General features: G+C 47.0%; 1 protein-coding gene across 5 annotated transcripts in view; it reads right to left on the bottom strand.

Annotated features, from left to right (window-relative positions):
* Window positions 1–4,253: 4,253 nt before the first annotated feature.
* LOC139754545 (uncharacterized) overlaps window positions 4,254–20,706 on the bottom strand; it is a 37,379-nt gene continuing 20,926 nt past the window's right edge. For 2 of the 5 annotated variants that reach the window (XM_071671867.1, XM_071671866.1), the window contains exons 2-3: window positions 15,070–15,370; window positions 4,254–9,595 (exon numbers count right to left, since the gene is read on the bottom strand). In XM_071671867.1, the coding sequence (XP_071527968.1) occupies window positions 7,427–9,595; window positions 15,070–15,123 (2,223 nt within the window). In that variant the 5' untranslated portion in view covers window positions 15,124–15,370 and the 3' untranslated portion in view covers window positions 4,254–7,426. Of the gene's footprint in view, window positions 9,596–15,069; window positions 15,371–19,013; window positions 19,707–20,706 lie in introns of those variants that run through there. The other 3 variants (XM_071671865.1, XM_071671868.1, XM_071671869.1) reach the window with 2 other exon arrangements.

Raw genomic sequence — 20,706 nt, 5'->3', positions numbered from 1 at the left:
TGGGGGGGCAGGACCAGGGTGCGGTCTTCATGTCGGACGAAAATGACAATCGGGTACATGTGTGGGAGAGAAAATGGGGGTAGGAGACTTATCAGATTTCGATTGTGGGCGGATATGGTGCGGGAGTCCATCCATACCTGCACCTCCTGCAGTGTGGGCGTGCGTGGGCGGGTGGACACCACACACCCCACACCTCCGCCTCTGGCTGCATGACAAAACACACACACACACACACACACACACACACACACACACACACACACACACACACACACACACACACACATACACACATCCTCCTCCACATCCAGGGATGTGATCCATATCTTCGTCCTCTGTTCTCTGTCCTGGAAAGATTTATTTTGTTCTCTGCCTGGGCGCTGAGGAGGAGAGAGGGAAGGGGTTGAACCAGGTGGAGGTACAGCTGAGAAGTTGAGTAACAGCAGGTCAGACCGACTGTAGTCGCCACTGTAGTTCTACTGTCATGTAGGTAGGTAGGGCAGCTGTACTGTGCTTCTGAGTATTACACAGGGTGTATAGATGGGTATGGGATATAGGCGCGAAGGAGAGTGTTGTATTACACAGTGATGCGTTGCATGGTCTGGTTTGGAGTGACGGGGTTTCCCTGATGTCCCTGTGTAGCTAGGCAGGAGAAGAGAACCAGGAATAGTGGCGTTACGAGGTAATTCACTTCCCTACAGCCCACATAGAACATACTGAAGGGAGGTGGAGGTGGAGTAACCCCTGATGCATCTGTTGTTCTCAGGGGGGCAGTGTATATCTACAGAGCCTTAGAGAGACGTAAATATAAACACGTACCTTGGTACTCGTCACAGCCTGTACACAAAGAGACCCCTGGTGAGACGATGAGTGTAAACAATAATGAATTTATGAAACACGGTTAGGACGAAGGGTAAACAGAAATACATTTATGCCATACGGTTTGGACGAAGAGTGTAAACAGGTAATACATCGATGCAGTATGACCTGCATGAGAGACTGAGCGCAACAGAGCAGGATGGAAGAAGGACCAACACGTAATCCAGATCGCAGTAGGTGGGAGGTGGATGGAAAGGTGCGGCCACAGTGTTGTTGTTGTTGTTGTTGCTGTCTATCTGTCTGTGTCGGTGTGACACTCCTCCCCTCCGTGGGTGACGTCACCTGCTGACCTAACAAGTCAATACTACTCCAACACCCCCCTCCCTCCCCCTCCTCCCACCCCTCCGACCGCCTCCACCACCACCACCCCCTTCCCTCCACCACCCTCCAGGGTCGACTCATCGTTCCCTCCCTCATGCCAAGCTCTTCTTCGCTACGTCATCACCACCTGCTGAGGGAGGCTATTGTCGTCCTCACGAAGACCAAGGTGCGACACCCTTGGGTGGGGTCGGGGGGTTGGGGAGGGGGTATATTATGATGGCCTTTGACCCATGCCTTAAAGGGTCAGTTTCAAAGAGGGCCAGGCCGTCGTACCCAAGGGTCGTAATGGCGTGCCTCAAGGATCGTACCGTCATATTTCAAGGGTCGCAGTGGCGTTCAATGCTCGTACCGCCGTGCTTCAGGTTCTCGTACCGTCGTGCTCAAGGCTCGTACCGTCGTGATACAGGATCGTACCGTCTTGCTACAGGTTCTCGTACCGTCGTCCTCAAGGCTTGCACCGTCGAGCTCAAGGATCGTACCGTCGTGCTCAAGGCTCATACCGTCGTGCTAAAGGATCGTACCGTCGTGCTCAAGGCTTGTACCGTTGTGCTACAGGTTCTCGTACCGTCGTGCTCAAGGCTCGTACCGTCTTGCTCAAGGCTCGTACCGTCATGCTCAAGGCTCGTATCGTCTTGCTACAGGTTCTCGTACCGTCGTGGTCAAAGATCGCACTGTCGTGTTCAGATAATCCTAACCTGTCATAATTCGTCTATGCACTCTACCTTCTGCCATGGATGTCATTTCTTCCTCCCCCCCCACGTGTTACCGAAGAGGCAAGTGCGTAGTAGAGCCACGCACCGACGCACTCCTGTGTCACGCACACACCTTGGCTCTGTCCTTGGAGAAACACACACACACACACACACACACACACACACACACACACACACACACACACACACACACACACACACACACACATTCTTCGGGTTGCGCCTCAGTTCGAGTGGCTCTCGAAGGTTCTGGTCCTCCTACTCCTAGTGCCGTACCTATCATTGAGGGGTCAGGTTAAAGGTCAGGTCATCATACTTGAGGGTCGTGCTCAAGGGTCGTCCCGTCGTGCTGAAGGGTCGCACCGTCGTGCTCAAGGGTCGTATACCGTCGTGCTCAAGGGTCGTATACCGTCGTGCTCAAGGGTCGTATACCGTCGTGCTCAAGGGTCGCACCGTCGTGCTCAAGGGTCGTATACCGTCGTGCTCAAGGGTCGTATACCGTCGTGCTTAAGGGTCGTATACCGTCGTGCTCAAGGGTCGTATACCGTCGTGCTCAAGGGTCGTCCCGCCGTGCTCAAGGGTCGTACCGTCGTGCTCAAGGGTCGCACCGTCGTGCTCAAGGGTCGTATACCGTCTTGCTCAAGGGTCGTATACCGTCGTGCTCAAGGGTCGTATACCGTCGTGCTCAAGGGTCGCACCGTCGTGCTCAAGGGTCGTATACCGTCGTGCTCAAGGGTCGTATACCGTCGTGCTTAAGGGTCGTATACCGTCGTGCTCAAGGGTCGTATACCGTCGTGCTCAAGGGTCGTCCCGCCGTGCTCAAGGGTCGTACCGTCGTGCTCAAGGGTCGCACCGTCGTGCTCAAGGGTCGTATACCGTCGTGCTCAAGGGTCGTATACCGTCGTGCTCAAGGGTCGTATACCATCGTGCTCAAGGGTCGTCCCGCCGTGCTCAAGGGTCGTACCGTCGTGCTCAAGGGTCGCACCGTCGTGCTCAAGGGTCGTATACCGTCGTGCTCAAGGGTCGTATACCGTCGTGCTCAAGGGTAGTATACCGTCGTGCTCAAGGGTCGTATACCGTCGTGCTCAAGGGTCGTACCGTCGTGCTGAAGGGTCGCACCGTCGTGCTCAAGGGTCGTGCTCAAGGGTCGTACCGTCGTGCTCAAGGGTCGTACCGTCTTACTCGTTTGCACAGAGTCATCTTCCATCTGTGCCTCTGTCCTTAAGCAGGAGCCACAAGTAGATAAGAAACATTCCTGGTAACCAGACGACCAGTTGGAGATACGTTTAAATCGGAGCAGCTGAGGAAGTGCGTTTTGCTCTGTGTAAGAAAACATTTAAGCAAAGTGGACAACTCCCTCTTGTCTGAGTGCATAATATCAGGCGACACTCTGTGTTCGTTGCTTTGTGAGACCAGGAACAGGAAGGGAGGGACAACACACCCTGGGCTTTAATGTGGTGTATCAAAGGAGTACATTAGGAGGGTTTTTTGGTCTCTGGTAAGATTACATTAGAAGGATGTTTTTTTGGTCTGTGTAAAGATTACATTAGGATTTTTTTTGTCTATGGTAAGATTACATTAGAAGGACGTTTTTTGGTCTCTGGTAAGATTACATTAGAAGGAGGGTTTTTGGTCTGTGGTAAGATTACATTAGAAGGACGTTTTTGTTCTGTGGTAAGATTACATTAGAAGGAGGGTTTTTGGTCTGTGATAAGATTACATTAGAAGGAGGGTTTTTGGTCTGTGGTAAGATTACATTAGAAGGAGGGTTTTTTGGTCTCTGGTAAGATTACATTAGAAGGACGTTTTTTGGTTTCTGGTAAGATTACATTAGAAGGACGGTTTTTGGTCTCTGGTAAGATTTCATTAGATTTTTTTGTAAGATTACATTAGAAGGACGGTTTTTGGTCTCTGGTAAGATTTCATTAGATTTTTTGTAAGATTACATTAGAAGGGGGTTTTTGGTCTATGGTAAGATTACATTATATGGATGGTTTTTCGTCTATGGTAAGATTACATTAGAAGGACAGTTTTTGGTCTCTGGTAAGATTACATTAGAAGGATTTTTTTTTTTTTTTGGGGGGGGGGGTTCTGTGGTAAGATTACAATAGAAGGACGGTTTTGGGTCTAAGGTAAGATTACATTAGAAAGATGGTATTTTGGCATCTTGTATAATCACATTACAGGGATGGTATTTGGTATCGTGTTATATCACACTCGAAACCTTTCAGTACTCCAGTTTTATCCTGTGTCAGTGTTGGGAACTGATGTATTTCCTTTCAACATCTCTTTGTATCAGCTCTTGAGGATTTCGTAATGGCAACAAAATAAAATAGGTAGGAGAAATATATATATATATTTATATTTATATTTTTTCAGTCATGTGTTTACAGAGAAATAAAAGTGAAACAGAGGGGAAAAATAAAAGAGCGACAGGAAATAAATCACATTGTAAATTAGTAGTACATTGACCATGTGGTAATACTCGGTTATATAATGTCCAGAACACATTATACATTCACATATCATCTTTGGCACGTTGTGAATCACAATACACGTCATCAGCATCCCATACCCTCACCTTAAAGGAATATATATATATATATATATATATATATATATATATATATATATATATATATATATATATATATATATATATATATATTCTTTGCTCTCAGATTGACAACAAATATATCTTATTCGTTAACCTGTGCACCATTCTGAGTCTACACCCCGTACCTCACCACAAAGAAAATAAATTAATAAAGGGTTCAGCACATAATATACATCTATACATGTGTAGATCTTTACATCCAGCTTATCTATCTCTCTCTCCTACGATTCCTATATGGATAACAGTATTTACAGACACATTATAAATCCCTCAGAGTTCCTATCCACACCCAAGAATGTATATATATAAATACGTCTGTAAGACGTAAACAGTAATTTGCATTATCATTTGGATTACAGTACCTTGATAAAAACAGTCAAGAGAAGATAACAGTGCATTGTACATAACAGCTCTGGGTGAAGATGATATTTTATTTTCTTATCCACAGTACTTCAAACATCGTATGTAAGACACTCATGAGTTATCCCTGTGTACATGTACATCTCCCATGTAGCACAAGGGAAGTGTTCTGCTTCTTTCTCTTTCATTCAGGAGGGAGTCCTTAAAAAAGTACATTAAAGCTCACAAAACAGGAGAAATATTCAACAGAGTACAACCTATTCTGAACAGCCTTTGACTATAAGCAAAATTGCGGGGAAAATTAAAGATATTCGTTTAACCATTCGTTTCATCAGTGAAAATTTAGAGATAACTTTATATATATATATATATATATATATATATATTAATTTTTCCAGTAAGCCTTAAGATGGTGTCTTCATTCATTACAGTCTTGGTGAGCTGTGAGGCTCGCATTACCTGCTGCCCCTCACAGTACACAGGAGACTTACAAGTGTATCGGGAGGTACGCCACACCATCCTTGAGTGTGTTATTACCTAATGCGTCTAGCGTTGTGTTCATCTTCGGGGAACTTCTCCAACGTGAATCACGACGTAAAATGTTCTTAGGTATTTTTTCAGAGTTCAGTAATATATATATATATATATATATATATATATATATATATATATATATATATATATATATATATATATATATATATATATATATATATATATATATATATATATCCTTTGATATTTATTTTCTTCTTAGATTTTATGGGATAAAGTTCCACCGTTACAGTAGCTGGGTAATTTTTAGTGCCTTTAAACATCCTGTCGTGCGATATCCCCACAGTTACGTGCATCATCAGACACTTCAAAACAAAAAAAAAAAGAGATCATTTTTGAAATGGCTAATGTTTATGATAGTTGTGCTTGTGTGTGTGTGTGTGTGTGTGTGTGTGTGTGTGTGTGTGTGTGTAGTGTGTGTGTAGTCTGTGTGTAGTGTGTGTGTGTAGTGTGTGTGTGTGTGTGTAGTGTGTGTATGTGTGTAGTCCTACTTTACCTGTGTGTGTAAACACAATTTCTCAATATTTTCTTTCTCTTTAGTCCTTTTGGATTTTTTTTTTTTTTTTTTGGGATCCACCTGCCCTCACCGTGCACGTGCGCGCGCCTGGCTGACTGACTGGCTGGTTGGTCAAGTCGTGCACGAGCAGGAAGTTGAAGGAGGAAGACATAATAAATCTACATCCACAATAATGATCCATTTTTTTTCCTCTCTCTCTCTCATATTAAATCTGGTCACGTGAAAGGTATTTGAGAGAGTGCCAAGCTGGCTGACGGAGGGTGCCAGGTGCCACCAGTACCGGAAGTGGGCGTCACAGTTGCCCAAGCCAAGAAGAAACACACACACACACACACACACACACACACACACACACACACACACACACACACATACACACACCTCACAACCCCCGCCAGTGTCGCAGGGGGCTTCCTCTCTCCCCCTCCCTCCCCCCTGACACTTAGAGGGTGGGGTAGGGGGATCAAGAAAGCGACAGTGCATAAGAGGCGCTGCACGTGTATGTGTGCGTGTTTCCCCAGTCTTGATTCGCTTGGAAATACGTATCTCTCGCATCAGTTTCCTCCTTCCTCTCCTGCTCCTCCTCCTCCACCCCGCCCTCTTCTTCGCCACACAGCAGATAGTTCTTCCCTCCCGGGGGCAGGGCAGGGCTGGGCCAGCGGGGTGCCAAAATAGCTGTGTGCCACGGAACCTGGCTGAAATCCTCCCCTCCCTCTCCCCTCACCCACCCCTCGAGGCACCGTGCCAACCAGCTCCCACATAGGGAGGCATTTCCCGCTGCCTCTCCTCCCATCTACGGACGAAGGGCGACCATCTCAGCCCCCCAATCGTTCGTGGTAGAATCTTACAAGATCTGACTCCGTGTTCACAGGTATTATGGTTTCTGGTTAAGACTTATTTATTGACATTAATAGTTTGATATATCAGGGTTCAGATATATATATATATGTATATATATATATATATATATATATATATATATATATATATATATATATATATATATATATATATATATATATATATATATATATATTGGATCAAAGAGATCACAAGATATACTGAAGAAAATGTATTGTGTGTCATTACTTTTCTTCAGTAGGACATAATTTTATTGTTTATAGCCATATATATATATATATATATATATATATATATATATATATATATATATATATATATATATATATATATATATATATATATATATGATTTACAAGGAATCGTTGCAAGTAGTTTACATTCGTGTGAGACCACAACACAGTGTGCTTGCTGCTGCTGCTGCTGCTGCTAGCCAGGTGACGGGAGAACCAACACAACATATATTCATTCTTTCATTTATTTACAGCAAGATATATATTAGTTTAATACACGCACACATATATATTTACATATCACTCAAACAGAATATTTCCCCCAGCACATATGATAACCTGGCCTGACCCACAACCCGCCCCTCTGCTTCTATGCGGTGGCGGTTGTGGTTGGTTGGGGTGGAGCCCCAGCCTCCGCCTGGCTACTGGTGGCGGGGGTGGTGGAGGAGGCTCCTTCCTGGGGTTCGGTCTCCATTTTCTCAGCGACGGTTCCCTTCGTCGTCGTCTTGTCGGGGCTTCCCTCGGCTGCAGGCGTGGCCGTATTATTAGCAACGGCTTCGACGTTGCCTGCTGGTGCCGGCTGTGACGACGCTGCCGCCGCCGCCGCTGCCGCTGTCTCCTGCTGTTGATCTGTAACCTGCGTCTGGTCGGTGGGTTTCTTGGGCTCCTGGTTGGCGGATGGTTCCGCCGTCGACTGTTGCTGGTGGGAGGAGGCGTCAGCCGCCGCTGGCTGTTCCTGAGTGACCTCTGTTTCCATCGCCTCCGATGTGGCTTCCTCGGTCTTTCCTCCCGTTTCCTTTGGTTCGCTGGCTTTGGCCTCGAGTGTCGAGATGGCTGAGTTGATGTCCTTGATGACCGCCCTGCGCGCTTGTCGCACGTCGTCCCGCCCGTCTGGGTCGATGTTGTCCAGCTTCAGGAGGGCCCGCGTCAGCATCTCGTCCAAGTAGAGAAACTCGCGGTCCTTCTTATTGCCCTTGAATTCGTCCACTTTGCCTCGGTACTCTTGGACCATCTGTCGGACGGACTCGATCTGCGCCAAGCGGGGGTCGACAGCTGGAGCCTGGGGCTGTGGTGGCTCCGTCGGTTCCTGAGGGGTCTGTTGTTGCTGCTGCTGTTGTTGCTGTTGCTGGTGTGGCTCGGGCATGGGCATAGGCATGGGCATGGGCATTGGCATAGGCACAGGCTGGGGGATGGGCTGCGTCTGTGGGGGAGCCTGCTGCGCTTGGGCATGTGCCTGTGATTTGAACTGGGACTTTTGTGGATGCTGTTGTTGGTGCTGGGGGTGTGGTTGTGGCTGTTGTTGTTGTGGTTGTTGATGATGATGATGTTGTTGTTGTTGTTGCTGTTGCCTCGGCTGGCCCCACTGGTGGGATGGTTTCTGATGGTTACTGCCCTCCTCGTTCACTATGGGCCCGTCCCGACCCTCCACGAAGATGGGAATGTTACGGACGACGCTGGGCCTCTGGCTCCCCTGCCTGGGGGACTGCTGCTGCTGCTGCTGGGGTGGTGGGGGCGGCGGCTGTTGCTGCTGGTACGTGTGCTGCTGGAACTGCTGTGGCTCCTGCGTGTGTTGCTGTGGCTGCTGCTGGTAGTGATGATGCTGAGGCTGCTGGTACTGCCACTGGTGATCTGGGGGCATCTGCTGCTGTTGGTAATGCCACTGCTGCTCCGGCATAGACTGCTGTGGCTGCTGCTGGTAGTGCTGTTGCTGCTGTGGCTGCTGCTGCCACTGCTGGTTCGGCATCTGCTGCTGTTGTTGGTCGACGAACTGCGGTTGTTGCTCGGCGTCCTGCTGCTGTTTACCCGCGGGAACGAAGGGCTTGGGCACCGTGTTGAACTTGGCTGGCAGGGGTGAGACGGGCGGGGCCTTCGTCTGGGGGGATGCAGGGCTCTGGGGCGCCTGGGGCGTTATGTTGATCTTGGATATGAACCTCTGCTGGGTGGCTGGAGTGTTGTGTGGGTCCTGTGACAGGGGCTGGTCAGCCATCTCCGGCGGCGCTGAGGCGCAGCGTGTGGCGCGCTCCACGTCGCTGGAGTGGTCGCTGGCGTCCACGGCGGAGGTGGTGCGCACTGGGTACTGGGTCTTTCTCAGGCCAGCTGCCCTGGGCCCTAGGGGCGCAATGGGTTCATTTTCTGGCTGTTGTTGTTGTTGTTGTTGTTGTTGTTGTTGTTGCTGTTGTTGTTGCCTCTGCTGCTGTTGCTCTGTGTGGGGTGGGGGTGCGGGCGCCTCCAGCCTGATGGGGATCTCATGCGACGGGGCGTCGGCTGAGCCCGCCGAACACTGGGACGACTTGTCTGTGGGCGGCGCGTCGCAGGAGTCATCAGAGGTGGCGCTCATGGCGGACCCGCCCGAGCTGCGCCTCTCCCGCCAGGGGCCTCCGCGGCGGCCCATGGTGGCGAAGTGGGGGGCATGCGACATGCGGGCGGCCAGGTCGCTCATGTCGTCGTCCTCTGACATCCAGTGTGGCATGCGGAACATGGCGTGGCGTCCGCGCAGGTCATCCATGCCTCGGCGGGAGAGATCTTCGCCGTCTTCAGCCTGGGGAGGAAGGGAAATGAAATACATGAGTGGGTATACTCCGGTGGGGAACATACAGGAACAAAAACTTAGTTTACAGACATACGAATCTTACGATGAAACACAAAAATAAAAGATTAATCGACTTCGTCTCATGGGGGTCGACTGTAGAGATGAGAGGGACGATGGTCAGCAGACATTCCAGTGTCCGTGTCACGTACACAAGGCGTCAGTGAAGGTGTTCACGCGGCGAACAGCCCAGGGTTTGGGAAGGTTGGGCTGGGGAGGGCCGGACCAGACAGCCAGTGGGGAGGCTGGCTGACCAAGGGGTGAACGTCCGGACGCTTCAACCGGCCCCTCTGCTCCTCCTCCTCCTCCTCCACCCCGCCAGGAAATCAAGGAAAGTTTGCAGCGGGCGGTACTGGGAGAGTTGCAGGAGGTGGTGGTGGTGGGGAGGAGAGATACACCACAGGGAGTGGTTGCGGAGGGTAGGTAGTGGAGAGGGTGTTGCAGGGAGGTGGAGAAAAAAAAAGGGGGGCGGGGATGAGAGACCACAAAGAGACGTCTGGTGAGGGCAGGGAGGTTGCAGGAGGGAGAGATAGAATGGATGTGGGTGGTACGGAGCACGAGGGAGGGAGAGAGTCGCATGGGAGGAGGAGATGGTGGTGATGGGAGGTGGACCCAAGTGAGAGTTGGAAGCAGGCGAAACCTTCAGCTCTGACTGCTGGATGAACGTTCCTCCCCTCCCCTCCCCCCCATCACCACCTCCACGCTCGTCACTGTTGACGCTAACATTGGTCACTGTTGATATTCACATGGGTCACTGTTGATATTCACACGGGTCACTGTTGACGCTCACGCTGGTCACTGTTGATATTCACACTGGTCACTGTTGACACTCACACTGGTCACAGTCGACATTCACACTGGCCACTAGACACTCACACTGGTCACTGTTAACACACATAGATCACTGTTGGTCACTTCCGACACTGATAATATTCACTGCTGACACTCATACTGGTCACTGTTAACACTCATCTTGGACAGTGTTAATGTCATGGTCACTGTTAAAACACACCAGTCACCGTTACTAAACTGGTCATTGATGGCTCTCACAATGGTCACTGCTGATACTCATACTTGTCACTGTTAAAACTCACACTTGTCAGTGTTGATACACTGATCACAAATGAAAATGATAATGGTCACTGTTGACACACTGATCATAGTTGAAACTAAAACTGGTCACAGTTGACATTCACACTGATCACTGTTGGCAGACACTGCTATTACATACTGTTTATTGTTGGCACTAATACTGGTCACAGTTTACAGACACTGGTCACTGTCGGCAGACACTGGTCACTGTTGACACGATGATCCTCACTGAAACTAACACAGGCCACTGTTGGCACACTCTAGACACTGCTGGCACTTGCAACGGTCACTGCTGAAACACTCACGCTTGTCACTGATGGCACTCACACTGGTCACTGTTGGCACAGTCATCACTGGACACTCTCGTCACTGTTGGCGCACTCCACTCACAAATGGCACCATGGCCTCTCAGAACAGACAGAACCGATTTCGTACAGAATATCAAAAATCGAATCCTTTTCTATTTACTGTTATAATACAAGAGGCAGTAACAACACTTAGCGGCGGGAGGTGTAATCATTGCATTACAAGGGGGGGGGAATGTAATTATGACACTCTCTGTGTACTTGTCTTATTGGGGGAGGGGGAGGGGGGAGGTGGGTGTCGTCCATGGGTGAGTGGAACGTACGGACGGGTGTAAACCTTCGTCAAGTCGTGGCGAAGACGTACATACAGATTACAACATGTGATTTCCTGCTGTGGTTAGCAGAAATTGGATGACAATGAACACATTCGAAAATTCGCTCATAAGATACACTATGAAAGCAGAAAATGGAAGACAGTTAACTCATTCGAAAATTCGCTCATATGATACACTATGAAAGCAGAAAATGGAAGACAATGAACTCATTCGAAAATTCGCTCATAAGAGACACTATGAAAGCAGAAAATGGAAGACAATGAACTCATTCGAAAATTCGCTCATAAGAGACACTATGAAAGCAGAAAATGGAAGACAATGAACTCATTCGAAAATTCGCTCATAAGAGACACTATGAAAGGAAGGGAAAAAATATATATATAATCATGTTTATGCATGGGGTGTTCAGTGTTGTAAATGGAAATGGTGAAGAGCTTGTAGATTTATGTGCTGAAAAAGGACTGATGATTGGGAATACCTGGTTTAAAAAGCGAGATATACATAAGTATACTTATGTAAGTAGGAGAGATGGCCAGAGAGCATTATTGGATTACGTGTTAATTGACAGGCGTGCGAAAGAGAGACTTTTGGATGTCAATGTGCTGAGAGGTGCAACTGGAGGGATGTCTGATCATTATCTTGTGGAGGCTAAGGTGAAGATTAGTATGGGTTTTCAGAAAAGAAGAGTTAATGTTGGGGTGAAGAAGGTGGTGAGAGTAAGTGAGCTTGGGAAGGAGACCTGTGTGAAGAAGTATCAGGAGAGACTGTGTACAGAATGGAAAAAGGTGAGAACAATGGAAGTAAGGGGAGTGGGGGAGGAATGGGATGTATTTAGGGAATCAGTGATGGATTGCGCAAAAGATGCTTGTGGCATGAGAAGAGTGGGAGGTGGGCTGTTTAGAAAGGGTAGTGAGTGGTGGGATGAAGAAGTAAGAGTATTAGTGAAAGAGAAGAGAGAGGCATTTGGACGATTTTTGCAGGGAAAAAATGCAATTGAGTGGGAGAAGTATAAAAGAAAGAGACAGGAGGTCAAGAGAAAGGTGCAAGAGGTGAAAAAAAGGGCAAATGAGAGTTGGGGTGAGAGACTATCAGTAAATTTTAGGGAGAATAAAAAGATGTTCTGGAAGGAGGTAAATAGGGTGCGTAAGACAAGGGAGCAAATGGGAACTTCAGTGAAGGGCGTAAATGGGGAGGTGATAACAAGTAGTGGTGATGTGAGAAGGAGATGGAATGAGTATTTTGAAGGTTTGTTGAATGTGTCTGATGACAGAGTGGCAGATATAGGGTGTTTGGGTCGAGGTGGTGTGCAAAGTGAGAGGGTTAGGGAAAATGATTTGGTAAACAGAGAAGAGGTAGTAAAAGCTTTGCGGAAGATGAAAGCCGGCAAGGCAGCAGGTTTGGATGGTATTGCAGTGGAATTTATTAAAAAAGGGGGTGACTGTATTGTTGACTGGTTGGTAAGGTTATTTAATGTATGTATGACTCATGGTGAGGTGCCTGAGGATTGGCGGAATGCGTGCATAGTGCCATTGTACAAAGGCAAAGGGGATAAGAGTGAGTGCTCAAATTACAGAGGTATAAGTTTGTTGAGTATTCCTGGTAAATTATATGGGAGGGTATTGATTGAGAGGGTGAAGGCATGTACAGAGCATCAGATTGGGGAAGAGCAGTGTGGTTTCAGAAGTGGTAGAGGATGTGTGGATCAGGTGTTTGCTTTGAAGAATGTATGTGAGAAATACTTAGAAAAGCAAATGGATTTGTATGTAGCATTTATGGATCTGGAGAAGGCATATGATAGAGTTGATAGAGATGCGCTGTGGAAGGTATTAAGAATATTTGGTGTGGGAGGCAAGTTGTTAGAAGCAGTGAAAAGTTTTTATCGAGGATGTAAGGCATGTGTACGTGTAGGAAGAGAGGAAAGTGATTGGTTCTCAGTGAATGTAGGTTTGCGGCAGGGGTGTGTGATGTCTCCATGGTTGTTTAATTTGTTTATGGATGGGGTTGTTAGGGAGGTAAATGCAAGAGTCTTGGAAAGAGGGGCAAGTATGAAGTCTGTTGGGGATGAGAGAGCTTGGGAAGTGAGTCAGTTGTTGTTCGCTGATGATACAGCGCTGGTGGCGGATTCATGTGAGAAACTGCAGAAGCTGGTGACGGAGTTTGGTAAAGTGTGTGGAAGAAGAAAGTTAAGAGTAAATGTGAATAAGAGCAAGGTTATTAGGTACAGTAGGGCTGAGGGTCAAGTCAATTGGGAGGTGAGTTTGAATGGTGAAAAACTGGAGGAAGTGAAGTGTTTTAGATATCTGGGAGTGGATCTGTCAGCGGATGGAACCATGGAAGCGGAAGTGGATCATAGGGTGGGGGAGGGGGCGAAAATTTTGGGAGCCTTGAAAAATGTGTGGAAGTCGAGAACATTATCCCGGAAAGCAAAAATGGGTATGTTTGAAGGAATAGTAGTTCCAACAATGTTGTATGGTTGCGAGGCGTGGGCTATGGATAGAGTTGTGCGCAGGAGGATGGATGTGCTGGAAATGAGATGTTTGAGGACAATGTGTGGTGTGAGGTGGTTTGATCGAGTAAGTAACGTAAGGGTAAGAGAGATGTGTGGAAATAAAAAGAGCGTGGTTGAGAGAGCAGAAGAGAGTGTTTTAAAATGGTTTGGGCACATGGAGAGAATGAGTGAGGAAAGATTGACCAAGAGGATATATGTGTCGGAGGTGGAGGGAACGAGGAGAAGAGGGAGACCAAATTGGAGGTGGAAAGATGGAGTGAAAAAGATTTTGTGTGATCGGGGCCTGAACATGCAGGAGGGTGAAAGGAGGGCAAGGAATAGAGTGAATTGGAGCGATGTGGTATACAGGGGTTGACGTGCTGTCAGTGGATTGAATCAAGGCATGTGAAGCGTCCGGGGTAAACCATGGAAAGCTGTGTAGGTATGTATATTTGTGTGTGTGGACGTGTGTATGTACATGTGTATGGGGGGGGTTGGGCCATTTCTTTCGTCTGTTTCCTTGCGCTACCTCGCAATACGCGGGAGACAGCGACAAGGTATAAAAAAAAAAAAAAAAAAAAAAAAAAAAAAAAAAAAAAAAAAAAAAAATGTTTATGGTTGGCGCCAGCAAGTCTGGCATCGTCACCCAGGTTTGGGGTGAGGGGGGGTGGGGGGTAGAAGGTGGGGGCGACGCGAGGTGAGTGTCTGGTCCAGTGACCTCAACCCAGCGTTCGCGGCAAGGACGAACCTCACACACACACACACACACATGGTCCCCATCTGTCACAACAGCCTCGGTAAACAACTTTCAATTCTTTATCCCCCAACATCGGACGACCAGCTCGCAATCACGGCTCACTTACTCTCAGATTACGACGCACAACGTCTCAAAAGAAATCTAAGGTCAGACGTTCGTGCATTCGTCGCTGCCATATTACAATATACGTGGCCTACGGGAGATATGATGGCCAACATTCATATAATCACCAGCGCCACAACATTACAGGACACACATGACCTCGACATACATACCACATTCCGAGACATTTAGGTCAACATTCATAAATAACCTATCACAAGACAATATAAAAGACCTCAAACAAACACACACACACAAAAAAAAATGGACATTCGAATTAGGAACATTCACATTACCAGTGTGCATCGGTTCGAACCCCGCGCGCGAGAGGCGTGAACCAAACCTACCGATCTTTTGATGGGAGCTCGTTTGAGAGGTCTGGCGATGTTGGAAGGCCACATGGCGGCGGAGGAGAAGGGGGGGATGGATGGGGTTGTTGTTGTTGTTGTTGTTGTCACTGCAAGTTGTAGCTGTCCCTGGGCACACCTTGCAATCAGCCAGTGCAAGGGGGGAGAGTGGATGAATGGAGGGACTTTAGGGTATATATGTCTCTATCTCTCTCTCTCTCTCGGGATGTATCACCAAGTCTATCACAAGTTTTACGTATAGGCGTTCACCAATCCTCCCCACTCACGTATCACTGGCTTCCTAGGGGGAGGATGATGGGAATTCACTCATTAAACACAATGGCAGGCACTGAAGTGTTCTATCAGTCACTTGAACAACACTATTGAACTCATGGAACAAATGTGGGGAGGCGTGCACAATGGGGGCGGTGAGGAAGGGGGGTAAAGGAGGGAAACATTTGCTTGATATATCACTAGTTTCCACCATGACGGCATAATCATGCTGGTATGCACGGCGGCTAATGTTGGCATGTACGATAACTGATGCTATGTGCGATAACTGATGCTGGCGCTTGTACGATACCTAATGTTGGCGTGTACTATCACTGACTCCGGTACGTGCGATAGGTTTATCTTGGTATGTGCGGTATCTCCTGCTGGTGTCTGCTATAACTCATGCTGATAAGTACATCTGATGCTAGCACGTAAGATGATTAACAAAAGCATGTATGACATATGCTGCTGGCATGTATGACATATGCCACTGGCATGTACAACAACTTGATGTTGCCACATACGACATATGGTATGCAAGTTTGAGGCTTATTTTTGTATACGATAACAAGTTGGCAGGTACGATAATATCTAATGTTAACATGTATGATGCCCACATGTCGAGTGACTATGACTATGACTCCAACGCCGAAAGAATTCTGTCGATGCGTCCCACAGTAACGCATTATTATCCCCGACACTTCGTCCCCTTGAGCGTGCAGTGGTCCAAAAGTCCATTCACCCGACCCGCAAGGCCAGCACGAACAGGATCTGTGCAGTCTACTTTCTACTGCTTACGTCATTTACCTTTATATCTCGAGCAACTCCCTGAAGGGAAGGTGTGAACAGCCGGGGTGGCTGTAGGCCGACAGTCAGTCAGTGGAGCGGTGTGAGATTTAAGCCGGGGGAGGGGGGGGGGGGGGGGTGAAAGTGCATCCCGGCATGCGCTCTCCTCCTGTGCGCTTGTCTACACACATCTGGTACGCAGACGTTTCCAGGCTCTTGTGTATTTCAAGGCGTGGAGACGAGCTGGGTTGGGTTAAGGGTGTGTATGTGTGTGTGTGTATATATATATATATATATATATATATATATATATATATATATATATATATATATATATATATATACACACACACACACACATATATATTGGAAAGGATCACAATTTTGCGCGTGATGAAGATATTCCTATGAGTCCACGGGGAAAATGAAACACGAAAAGTTCCCAAGTGCACTTTCGTGTAATAATCACATCATCAGGGGAGACACAAGAGAGAAATATAACAGTACTTGATATACATCGTATGTTTTGGACAATCACATGTTTACCAAATGGCGTCCTAGCTTCGTCTCTTCGATGTATATCAACTGACTTATATTTCTCTCTTGTGTCTCCCCTGATGATGTGATCATTACACGAAAGCGCACTTGGGAACTTTTCGTGTTTCATTTTCCCCGCGGACTCATAGGAATATCTTGATCACGCGTAAAATTGTGATCCTTTCCAACATATATATATATATATATATATATATATATATATATATATATATATATATATATATATTGGCTTTCTGTTTGCTATCTAAAACCGACGTATGTGCGAAGCTTAAAAAAACACTCTCAGTCAGGTATAGTCTCAAGACTCGAACTTCGGCCCGCAGAGCAACGTACAGACGCACCAACCACTACACCACGGATGATCTAAGCTCTTGTGAAACATGAAAACCATATATATAATTAATGACTTATTATTGCAACAAGCTGATTTACGATCACAACTAAACGAAAATAGACAGAGTATGGTAACAGGTCAGAATGTACGTATGGGATCTATAAATAAATATAAGCAAAGAATCCATAGCATTCATTATTTCAGATCAAAATAAAATCTAGAATTATCCAAAGATTTTCATCGGAAAGCGCAGACTAGCATAACCTAAGTTTGTCAACAATCGTCTATGTATTAACGTGGGACGAGGCTTAACCATCGAACTTGGGCTGTTGGTCGACATAGTAACTTGGCCATTTGGTGGATGCACGGTGGTGTATGGCCACAGAAGAACATCGGGAAGTTAATTTCGGGACTGAACTGTAGACGAAACTTGGCTACTTAGAGGGAAAGGGAATCTATTATTCGAAGTTTGCTGCGCATAATCCAACATGTTCCCAGCAGATTCTAAACCTCAGGACACACATACAGACGTATGGACAACGAAGGGGAATGTGATTTAATGTTCGCTACGGAAATATATCATCGCTCACTACTAAACTTGCGGATCACAACAATGAACAGGCCTTGACAATGTCGCCAAGAGCCGAGCCATCGCCACAGTACGTCAACAATGGTTGTCATTGTGTGTGTGTGTGTGTGTGTGTGTGTGTGTGTTTGTGTGTGTGTGTGTGTGTGCGCGCGCCATCTGCACCTGTGTCACCCCAGAGGCAGGGTTCATGACGGCTGTCAGCAGGAGGGAGGGGCGGCGGTGAGGGGAGGGGTATGCCAGACTGACAGTTGCAGTTGATGAACGACAAGAGGACCTCCCTACCTACCTACCTCCCTACTGGACTTCGGGAGGCGCGTTAGGTCATGAATGGGATGTGACGCAAATAGACACAGGAACATTACGGATGAGATAACGTGTGATAGACAGGAAGAACGTTTACGACTGTCGTAACATTACGATTAACAAGTGACTTTTACGGAACGGAGATCTTTTGATTAACCGGAACTTTACGGATGGGGGGCATCTCCATTAACCGGAATTTAATGAATGGGAAATCTTTCTATTAACCGGTCATCTCTCCATTAATCGGAACCTTAAGAATGGGACAACTTTCTATTACCGGAACGAACACTGTGAAAGTGGAAAACATCTTACCGAACGGAACCTTATGAATGGGGGAAAAAATATTCAGTGAACCGAAACTTTATGAATGGGGAAAAAATATTCAGCGAACCGAATCTTTATGAATGAAAAAAAGTTTCTTTTGACCAAAACTTTATGGATCAGAGAGCATTCTGAGGACGACATTGTTTGGTTCTAGATAAAGTTGGGTTTAGTACAGATCGGCTACTTTGGTGTGTAGCCTAGCCTGAACTAACACTGCCTAGCCTCCACCAGGCAAGCCTAGCCTAGAAAAACGTTAAGGGAGGGAGGAGGCGAATATTCAAATTATCCCATTCTGTAAACCGAAACTTTCTGAAAGTTCTGAATAAAAGTAATTTTTTTTTTTTTTTTACCAACTGGAAATTCTTGAAACACAGAAGAAAGATCACTCGGTAGTCAAGTGCACAACAAAAGCTAAAGGCGAAACAAATGAAAATCTGAGACAAGCCATGTGTCGCTTTCTTTAACCTCTTACGGAGGCGAAAACACGACCCTTAATGTCTTCATGGCCTGGCCTTTGACGTGGCTCTTTAAAGAGTCAGGTCAAAGGCCGGGCCAATATAACCAAGGGGTCGTAAAGTCGTGCTCAATGAGTTGTTGTACTTTAATACGTGGTTCCCGACTACGGCGCGTCCAGTACAGGAAGGGTCTATGAGACAATGATAATACTGATACTGTGTAATAAGGCCGTTAAGATAATGCTATACCAGGACGGTCGCTGGAGGTTCCTTCCCTGTGCTTATTACATAGGTGGTTCGCGTTCCAACCGCCCTCACTTACTGAGCCAGTGTTGGATATGGGCCATGGGGGTGGTTGCGCTGTCGGCGTCTTCTAGAGAGTTCTGCCGTGGATTGTTCTAGAAGCATAGGTGGTGGTTGGGGGGTAGGAAGAGTGGATTGTTCTAGGAGGATAGATAGTGGGGACTGAGGTGAGTTGTTCTAGAAATATGGGTAGTGGGGGCTGGAGTGGAATGCTCTAGAAAGATGGTGGGTGGTGGGAGCTGGGAGTGGGTTCTCGTACAAACATGAGAGGTGGTGGGGGCTACAGTGGGTTGGTTTAGAATCATGGGTAGTGCGGGAAAGGGGCGGTGGTGGGCTTGGAGTGGGTTGTTCCAGAGGCATGGGTGGGGGCTGGAGTGGGTTGTTCTAGAAACATGAATGAAAGGGACTGGAGTGGGGTTGTTCAAGGAACTTTGGGGATAGTGGGGGGAAGAGAGATGCTGGAATGAGTTGTTCTATAGATTCTAGGAACACCGTTGGGTGTGGAAGATGAGGAGGAGGAGGAGGAGGAGAAGTTGCTGTGGATTGTTCTAGAAACACGGGCGGTGGTGGTGGTTGGCAGGCGGCCCGATGGAGGCGGTGGTGGTGGTGGAGCCCTGCCCACACACACACACACACACAGCAAGGACCTGACCTCATTATGTTTCAAGTCTCCTGAGGCAGTGCTACTGAAGGAGGGTCGAGCCCCTGCCTCACGAAGGCCGGCTTTCTGTAGGGTCTTAGACCATCCCAGAGGTCTCCACTATGTTTTCACCTTATCATATATATATATATATATATATATATATATATATATATATATATATATATATATATATATATATATATATATACCAAAGAAACTATAATGCCATTTATAAAGGCCAGAAAGTCTTCCTAACACTTTCCATTTCTGAGGTGTGACATAAGCATCAGGAGGAAAAGCTGTGGCATAAGTGGGAATTTGGCTGACTATGCCTTGGGCGCAGCGTCGCCCTAGGAGGACTAAGTTTAGTACCGGCCACCAGGGAGAGGAGGGGAGGGGGGGAGGTGGTGGTGATCATCATCATCCGGGGGGGGGTCAATGTTTACGAGTAATTCACAATGGAGGGTGTGTTCCCTCCCTCCCTCCTTCGCGCGTCCAGGATTCTCCCACACACGATCTCTGGAAGGAGATCATTCAGTCACCGTGTCACCGAGGTTCAAGAGTGTCCAGACACACTATGTCGACACAGCTCCGTGCGATCCCAGCCCCGAGGTTTCCTGTGTGGACCCACTGCACAACATTATTCAGGACTGAGCGAGATGGACGTTGCGTGTCTTATACACTGGTATAACTCTTCCGTAAGACTCTCTCCCTCTCCAAGAGCCAAGTTTTCTCTTCTCCCAACTTTTCACTTGTGGAATTTTTAGTTGGATATCTGGGACATCGGTCACGAACCATAGAATTGTTGTTTTTTTTGTTTTCTTTTTTTAGATTGACGTTTCTTTGAAGTCACTCAGCATGAGATTCGGGCACTGTCCGTCCACATTTTTAACGATCATTAATCATTACGTACGAAAAATATACACGAACCGAACAGATATTTTCCTCTCGTAAAATACTATTTTCTTAATAATAATTTTTTTTCTTTGCAAATCTGTATTCAGTATGACGGAAGGTAATTTCTTTCTTTCCGTGGTGTCACGAGCTAAGACACAGACACCAGCCAGCC

Source organism: Panulirus ornatus, chromosome 17 (assembly GCF_036320965.1).
Source record: "Panulirus ornatus isolate Po-2019 chromosome 17, ASM3632096v1, whole genome shotgun sequence".
Taxonomy (NCBI): Eukaryota; Metazoa; Arthropoda; class Malacostraca; order Decapoda; family Palinuridae; genus Panulirus; species Panulirus ornatus.
Note: the sequence above shows the minus strand (reverse complement) of the source record. Positions and strands in the feature narration are given on the sequence as shown.